Genomic DNA, 9510 nt, shown 5'->3' on the forward strand with positions numbered 1-9510 from the left:
TTGATGAATATGTTCTAGCGCCCGCTGGGACTCAGGATGATAAGCAGTTGATCTATATTGCCTTATACCCAACTCATGCATGGCTTGCTGGAACAACCCCGACATAAAATTTGAGCCTTGATCCGACTGAATTGCCTTGGGTGCTCCTACAAAACTGAAAAACTTGGTTAGGGCCTTAACTATGCTCTTTGCCTTTATATTCCTTAGAGGTATGGCTTCAGGAAATCGAGTGGATGTACACATAATGGTAAGTAAATACTGGTTTCCTGACCTAGTCCTAGGCAAAGGTCCTACACAATCCACCAACACTCGACTAAACGGTTCTTCAAAAGCTGGAATGGGTTGGAGAGGAGCAGATGGTATCTTCTGATTTGGTTTACCTACCATCTGACAGACATGGCATGACTTGCAAAACTTCGAAACATCCTTTCTTAGCTTAGGCCAATAAAAATGACTCAAAATCCTATTATAAGTCTTATTGATACCTAAATGACCAGCCATAGGTGTATCGTGGGCTAAACTCATGACATCTCGATGATAAGCAGCTGGGACCACTATCTGGTGAACAACACGCCACACTTCATCTGGAGAAGCGACAGGTGGTCGCCATTTTCGCATAAGGATGCCATCTTTCATATAGAAGCATTCTCCAACTTTAGTAGCCTCTTCTGGTGGAAGTGCCCTCTTACTAAGTTGGATGATATCTGGGTCTTTATGTTGTTCAGAGAGTAAACGTTCTCGGCTGAGGATGTCCTTGCCTTGGCTAACTAGTGGATGCAACTCATCATCCTCACCACCAAATTTTGGTAAAAATTCTTTCTTCTCTTGCTTCTTGATATTGTGTGGTTCCATGCTGGTTTGAGTGTCATCAAGGTCAGATAAGAAAGTAACATTCAAATCAATATCAACAGAGGAATTCGTCTCGTCAAAGGCCATCGCTTTAGTAACAGCACAGGCTGGATAAATGTCATCATCTTCATCATCGCACATGACATTGGAAGTGAATTGCTCACAAACTATAGGATCAGGTACAACCTTCCCACCAGCTAAATCGTTGCCTAACAACAAAGAAATGCCTGGAACAGGAAGAGTAGGTCGAACATCTACGATAACAGGTCCAGTAACTAAATCTGACTTCAAACTAATTCTATGCAGGGGAACATCAATGACGCCTAGCTCCACACCCTGTAATAAAACTGACCCACCAGTAGAAGTCTGCTCAGACAAAGGAAGCACGCCCTCTAACAATAACGTCTGTGCAGCACCAGTATCTCTCAAAATCTGGACAGGTTTTATTTCGCTAGAGTCACTGAGTGAAACAAATCCCTGAGACATAAAGGGCTTATAATCCTCCATAGAATCAATAGAACTGGACTATGAACCCTGGACATCAGGAGTGTCAGAACAAATCGAAACTAAGGCTTCTCTATCATCTTTAACTGCCGCACAAGCATGTGGTTGAGTTTTATCAAAATCATTTTTTCTCTTAAGTTTAAAGCATTCACTGATCAGATGACCCTTTTTCTTACAATAACTACAAGTATGAAGCGACCCTATTCCAGACGATCCTTCAACACGTCCTGGACCGGACTTAAAACCACCTTGTGATGGAAACTGGAGACTTGTGGAAGACTGAGACCCTGAACCACTCTTTTTATATGTGTCTGAATTGGTAGAATTACTGCTAGTCTGAGATCTTGATACAAAATTCTTTTTATGAGACAGAGCATAAGTATCAGATATGACTGCTGCCTCTTCAATAGTTTTCACATTCTTATCTTCTAAATGTGTTTTCAAATCTTGAGAAACACATTCCTTAAACTCTTCTACCAGGATGACTTGGCGCAAATTAGCAAAGGTTTTATCAAGTTTCTTAGATCTAAACCAGTGATCGAATAAATCTTCTTTCTCTCGTGAAAATTCAACAAATGTTTGATTATCAAACTTCCTATACTTTCTGAATTTTTGTCTATACGCTTCAGGTACTAATTCATAGGCTTTAAGTATTGCTGCTTTGACCTTCTCATAGTCTGAACTCTCAACTACCCCTAGTGCAGAGTATACCTCAGCTGCTTTGCCAACCAGTACACTTTGTAACATTGTTGACCAAACATTTCGTGGCCATTTAAGATTCTCTGCGACTTTTTCGAATTGGGGAAAATATTTGTCAACAGATTTTTCTTGAAATTTTGGAACTAATCTGATATTTTTTGCTGCATCAAAATCAGTTTTGACCACTGACGGTTCAGGTTGGTTTTGTAATTTTAATTTCTCTAATTCAAAGTTCATTTCACGCTCTCTTTCTCGCTCTTGTCTTTCTAATTTGTCTAATTCAAATTTTCGTTCAAGCTGTCGTTCTTCTCTTTCTCTTTCTCGCTCTTCTCTTTCTAATTTTTCTCTTTCAAGTCGCATTTTCTCTAACTCTACTTGAAACTGATATTCTGCCATTTTATAAGAGCCTAACTCTGATTTAACTGTATATTCTGGAAGATCGTATTTTTCAAAGATTTTTTCTTCTACTAGTTTGTTTGCAACCTTAATTCTGATGTCTTGCTTTCTCTGAGAGGATTTAACATCTAACCCAAAATGCAAACCTAATGCGATCAAGTCATCTTTTTTAACGTATCAAAAACCTGAACACTTGGTGAACTAAGAAAGTCTGTGACCGAAAACACCATGTTGATTTCTGCTGGCTTATAATCAAATTTAACGGTTCAATAAACAAAATTCTGACAATAAACTGCAAAAGTGCAAGAAATTCTTTATCCTGGACGATCCCCCAATTCTGTTTTGGGTCAGAATTACCCGAAATGCCGGCAAAGATCAATAACACAATTTAAACTTAACAATAATTTATTTACAGTAATATATACTTAATATATCAAACATAAAGTACAAACTTAGCAAGAATCTAAAAATACATACATCAGAGTCCGTTTCTGCACACAATGTCCCAGTGAAAATATATATCCCAGTTATATCCAATAGTCTTATACGACAAAGTATATCTATGCATCGAATTGATAGGGTATTTATACAGTATCATAAATCTAGAATATTCTAGAAATTGTTAAAACATGATATAACTGGAACAATCTGGACATACACATAATTTAAGAATGTTCTAGATCAAATGACCGAACAGGTTGACCACTCTGGAATGTTCAAGAAACTAAATGTTACTAATTATATACATAATGAAACAATACACATCTCACAACAATATATATATATATATATATATATATATATATATATATATATATATATATATATATATATATATATATATATATATATATATGAGCCAGTGTATGAGAAAAGGGGTCTTATGACATAACGTCATAATGCACAGAAAACGTCATAAACGACAGAAAATTGCGCGACGTCTGCATTTTCAAAGACGCTCCTATTTCAAAGAGAAAATGGATTACCACCTACGCTATTGAACATGTTGAACGTCATGGTACTCAACACCATCATGTAACTATGGATGAAGTTAATACTGAATTTCAGGTATTTATTTAAGATATTAATTTTACGCATGTATGTACAATATTAATTTAGTCAACAATCAAGAAGACCGATTATGTACAGTAACCTACCGACGCTATAGTAATTAAAGTACAGCTGTTAAGATATGAATTGCCTGTATTTAACAATAAGATATTGGATATTCTCATATTGTACCTCACTATAGATACAAGATACAAGGTTAATACCAAGGAAATAAATATAAGAATAAATCAGAAGTGAATTGCAAACAATGAATCAACATGAGCATATATATGAGTCTTATTTTCTCGGTCAGAATATTTGCGTTTATTATTTCTGCAGTGTGCGCGTGTATTGTTTTTGTTTGTTTTTTTTTTTAGTTTATTACTGAGCAATGTAGTTTTTCAAGTGATGCTTAAATCACTACAAGGAATTCCCTTATAAATAACTTTTAAGTCCATTTCCACGTTATTCAAGAAAAGAAGAAAAACAAATCACCAGCACAATAAATGTTCACATATGGTGACTATAGTCGGACGAGTTTTTGGAATTCTTACAGACCTACAACTTTCTGATTAGATGTTATATGTATTAAGTTTTTTACACACAATTACATTTTAGTATTTTCAATTTCACCTTAACAAATTGCTTTAAATATAAATCCTTGTGCTTTCTTAAAATAGTTTCTTCTACATAAATGAATTAAAACGACCAATAGCTGTTTAAATTTTCGTCCGTTTACGCTGGGCTTAGCAACAGAGTTAACATAACGCTCAGAATATTGACGGAAAGACTAGATAAAATCTACGAAAAAATCAAATAAAAAAAATATTTAAAAAAAAAAAAGAAAAGAAAAAATAGAGTATATACGAATAAAAAAGTACACCATATTCCTTTTTCCAGTTTAAATATTTGAACACAATTCAGGAACAAAAGAATAGAAATTTAAATAAAATTTTAATTAAAAAAAAAACCGCATAGATTTTTGCAAATTGTACTAAAAAAATATACTAAAGTGGATCTTTCAAATTCTATGTCATTTATATTTTATTATAAAAGACTAAAACGTTTAATAATTATAAAGGAACATGAAGTGCATTTAAGGGATATATTCGTTACTTAAATAAATCAATAAAATAATTTATTATACTTCGTCGAATTCATAGATTAATATTCTTGTTGTTTTTAGGAACTGGATGATCTTTTCAATACACACTTTGGGTTGGAATCAGCTGCCAATTCACACTCAGATTTTGAGGAAAATCGTTCTACGAGCGATTAGGATGAAACACCCTTTGATCCCAATAGATTAGACAGAATTCGCAATTTTGTTCTCTCTCAATCAGAAAATGAATCGTCTGACTGTGAAATAGAGCAAATGTAGAGAGTGAAAATGAAAATGACACGCCTTCAGAACTGAATGACATTGAACGAAATTGTAGATGTGGCCAGCGTTGCTTTTCAAAATTTGAGAATGCCGTAATTCTTGACCATGTATTTAATGTTAGAGGAATGGAAAAAGATGTTAAAGATTTATACATCATGGGTTCTATTAGCATTACCGGGTCTTTTGTCACTCGAAAAGGATCAAGATCCCGAAATTCGTACCACTACAGTTTTAGAAATGTGAAAATTTGTAGATCGACTTTCAAGTTTTTGTTTGATGTAGGGAAAACGTCTCTCTCTAATATCTTGAAACATTATTCAGCAAATGGGGCCGTCCCTAGACGACATGGAAATCAGGGAAGAAAGCCAAAGCATGCAGTCAATTTTGACGATGTACGGAGAGTGGTAAATTTCATTTTGGGTTACGCCGAGGAAAACGGCCTCCCTAAGCCCGCCGCCCCCAGAGGTCGGGATGATGAGCCTCCCATTTTTCTTCCTTGTAATTCTACAAAGAAAGGCATTCATGGCCAGTACAAGTCGGCATGTGATTCAGATGGTATAAGGAAAGTAGAATACCACACTTTTACAAATATATGGAACTCCTGTTGTTCGCATATTAAAATATGCGGTCCTTGTTTTGATGTATGTCATCAATGTGAATTGCTGAGGAAGAGGGTACTTGATGCAAGTTCAGAAGAAGAGAAGTTAGAGGCCTTAACAAAATTTCAAAGTCACATCGATATAGCACAGAAAGAAAGAAATCTCTACAAAAACCTGGTTAAGGAATCGCTGGAAGAATTGCAAGGTATCAATCGCCAGGAACATCACAACCAACCGCTATCCTCTGACTTCATCAAAGTGCACTATACATTCGATTTAAGCCAGAGTGTTGCTTTGCCTCATCATGCACGTCAAATGGGACCCCTGTATTTTCTTACTTTAAAGAAAGTACACATATTTGGTTTTCGAGTTGACGACAAACCTATGCAATACAACTATTTGTTCGGGGAAAACGAAACACTTGGACTGGATGGAACGCATTCGCATGGCCCCGATACAGTTATTTCATTGGTGCATCATGGCCTTGGCAACTATGGATATGGAGAAAAAGAGTGTTTGATACATGCCGATAATTGTGCAGGTACTCCCTCTCTCTCTCTCTCTCTCAGTGTTTATAATCGTAATGAATGTTGTAATAATCAGGCTTTTAATCCAGTGTGTAATAAAACTGTATATTATTTTGCTGCAGTAACAAAATTGTATTAAAATAAAAAAAAATTTTAATTAGAAAATTAAATAATTAAATCTCTAATAAAAATTGTTGGGGCATATGAGAAATTTTTGACATATCGAGTCTATATGAAGGCAACCTATGGGCTTGCATAATTGAAATTAAATGACGAGAATTTAAGCAGTATACTTGCAGTATTTGTTAATTTTCGTTTGGGTTTAAATCATGTTTGAGTGTATGAATTAAAAAAAAATCTTTTTTCGTACGTTTCACTGACATAAGATATGAAAAATGCAAGCTCTTCTTAATTATTGTTCCTGTATTTTCAGGTCAAAACAAGAACAAGTTCCTGATTGCGTACTTTGCATGGCGAGTGATTACGGGTTTGCATCATCAAATTACTTACCTGATGCAGGTAGTTGGACATACACGATGTCTGATTGATGCAGGTTTTGCAAGGGCAAAAAAGTTGTTTCGTCGCACCGACTGTGATAGTATGAGTGAACTTCAGAGAGTTTTTGATCATTCTTCAACAACAAACAAAGGTATTCTCTACGACAACGGAAGAGAGTCTACATGGAAATACTACGACTGGAAAGAGTTTTTGGGCCGTTTCTTCACCTCGTTACCTGGTATTTCAAAATACCACTCTTTCCGATTTAATGCGGACTTTCCAGGATTTGTATTTGTAAAAGAAAATACTGATTCGATCGAGAAAAAAATCAAAATATCAAAATCAGATGGACTTCAGCAGATTCCAGGAAATTTTCCTAGGGAACTTGCACCCCTCGGAATGTCTAGAGAAAGAGTTCAATATCTTTATAAGAAGGTCAGAACATATGTACGTCCAAGATGTCAAGATGAATTATGCCCTCCAGCCCAGACTAAAGAATAGCTTACCTAGGCTATTTATTTTCCATTAAAAAATGTAACAAATGCAAAAAGTTTGTTTCATTCACAAAATAACACAATATTTATTGATTGTTAACATTTTTTTTGAAAATAAAATTAATGCAAAAGAAAACAATTTATGTTATATACAACAGGATCTCACCGGGGTTGATGCGTGACGTTTTTGACGTCAAAATACAGGATTCCAACGTTTTAGCCATTTTTTACTCCCTTTTGTAACCATAAAACGAAGCACTTATTAATAAGATATACAAATAATATTTATATATTCTGATTCCTTACGTTTTCTTCTACCAGAATCAGCAAAAATCTGAATTTGTGATTTTTATGTCATAAGACCCCTTTTCTCATACACTGGCTCATATATATATATATATATATATATATATATATATATATATATATATATATATATATATATATATATATATATATATATATATGTGTGTGTGTTGATAAGTTAAATTTTTGGTACAGTAAAAAATACTTAAATAGATAAAAACAGAATGCTTTACTGTTAGCACTTTCGGCCATGTTGGCTCATCATACAGTTATAACTGCATGAAGAGCCAACATGGCCGAAAGCGCTAACAGTAAAGATTTTATTGAATTTGGACTGCAGCATTCTGTTTTTATTTATTAAAGTATATACATATATATAAAAAGACAGATAAAAACATTATCAGTAGTAAGAATGAACTCTGTAAACATGAAATATCACAAATTGTAAATATCGTCTCATCGTATTTCTTTTTGAAAATAAAAGAAAAAACGTGGAACGAACTTTCTTAACACCCTTTATATAAACTTTAACTAATGACTGACAGTCTACTAGGATATTTATTACTCTACAATAGTTATAAAGCGATTCATTGTAAATAGCATAAAAGGTAATTAAAATATATATAAATTGTATATATAGATTAATGTATATGCTAACAACTGCATCTGTTTCACACATGTTTCATATGCATGCAATTAATTAAATAGTTAATTACAAAAACGTGCATGAAGTTAATCTGCAATGTGATGTTTCAGACTGGTACCGGTTATTCGAATTGTTGCTAATTAAATCAGCTTACCAAAAATAAAATTTCGGTTTTTGGTTTAGTCAGAAAACAAAATGTGAATTACATCATGTATAGCGAAGTAAGAAAATGAGGAATGAATGACCAGGCCTAACATCTATTCACCAAGCAAAGACTCTTCTAACAATCACATGTCAACAGTCTGGTGTGCTTTATGATCAATTGTAAGTTTTTTTGACTTCCAAATAGATAATTGCACATTCTCTCATTAATGTTAATAACGGATTCAAATCAATTATACCTATGCAGACACACATTCTTCAAAAATACTACTGAAATGATGATAGTAATACAATAATTATAATAAATCTTATAATAAAAATGAAATATTGTTAGATAGAGATCTGTACACAAAAATTACAAAGTAGATTCTTTGATAACAATATCTGCCTAAAGCAAGCATGTCCATTTTCACTCAGAAGTATTGTGGAAATGAAGAATATATTCGTAGTATCATACAAAAAGGTTTAGTAATTCTACAAAAAGTCACATGAAACACATAGATTCCTTATATGTTATATATATATTATTTAATATATTTATATATATATATATATATATATATATATATATATATATATATATATATATATATATATATATATATATATATATATATATATATATATATATATATATATATATATATATATATATATATATATATATATATATATATATATATATATATATATATATATATATATATATATATATATATATATATATATATATATATATATATATATATATATATATATATATATATATATATATATATATATATATATATATATATATATATATATATATATATATATATATATATATATATATATATATATATATATATATATATATATATATATATATATATATATATATATATATATATATATATATATATATATATATATATATATATATATATATATATATATATATATATATATATATATATATATATATATATATATATATATATATATATATATATATATATATATATATATATATATATATATATATATATATATATATATATATATATATATATATATATATATATATATATATATATATATATATATATATATATATATATATATATATATATATATATATATATATATATATATATATATATATATATATATATATATATATATATATATATATATATATATTATATATATATATATATATATATATATATATATATATATATATATATATATATATATATATATATATATATATATATATATATATATATATATATATATCCAAAGTTTGTATATAATAATAAATTATATAATAGTCACAGTGTCCGGCAATGAATATTTTAAAAAGAAAAAAACGACAACACAAGTATATATATATATATATATGAGGGTG

General features: G+C 31.0%; 1 protein-coding gene across 1 annotated transcript; it reads left to right on the plus strand.

Moving 5' to 3' along the window:
* Window positions 1-5007: 5007 nt before the first annotated feature.
* Window positions 5008-7007, plus strand: LOC134257368 (uncharacterized). The gene is made up of 2 exons (XM_062739994.1): window positions 5008-6022; window positions 6442-7007. Exons 1-2 carry the CDS (start codon window positions 5008-5010, stop codon window positions 7005-7007), a joined length of 1581 nt encoding a protein of 526 aa, XP_062595978.1.
* Window positions 7008-9510: the final 2503 nt, after the last annotated feature.

This window comes from Saccostrea cucullata, unplaced genomic scaffold (genome assembly GCF_032062105.1).
Source record: "Saccostrea cucullata isolate Sc308-1 unplaced genomic scaffold, CSIRO_AGI_Scuc_v1 ctg5705, whole genome shotgun sequence".
NCBI lineage: Eukaryota > Metazoa > Mollusca > Bivalvia > Ostreida > Ostreidae > Saccostrea > Saccostrea cuccullata.

What these genes read in the sequence shown, in the direction of transcription:
- LOC134257368 (XM_062739994.1), top strand. Translation starts at nt 5,008, where the DNA reads ATGGAAAAAGATGTTAAAGATTTATACATCATGGGTTCTATTAGCATT. An exon ending in ACATGCCGATAATTGTGCAG is followed by an intron (nt 6,023 to 6,441) that starts GTACTCCCTCTC and finishes CTGTATTTTCAG; the next exon opens with GTCAAAACAAGAACAAGTTC.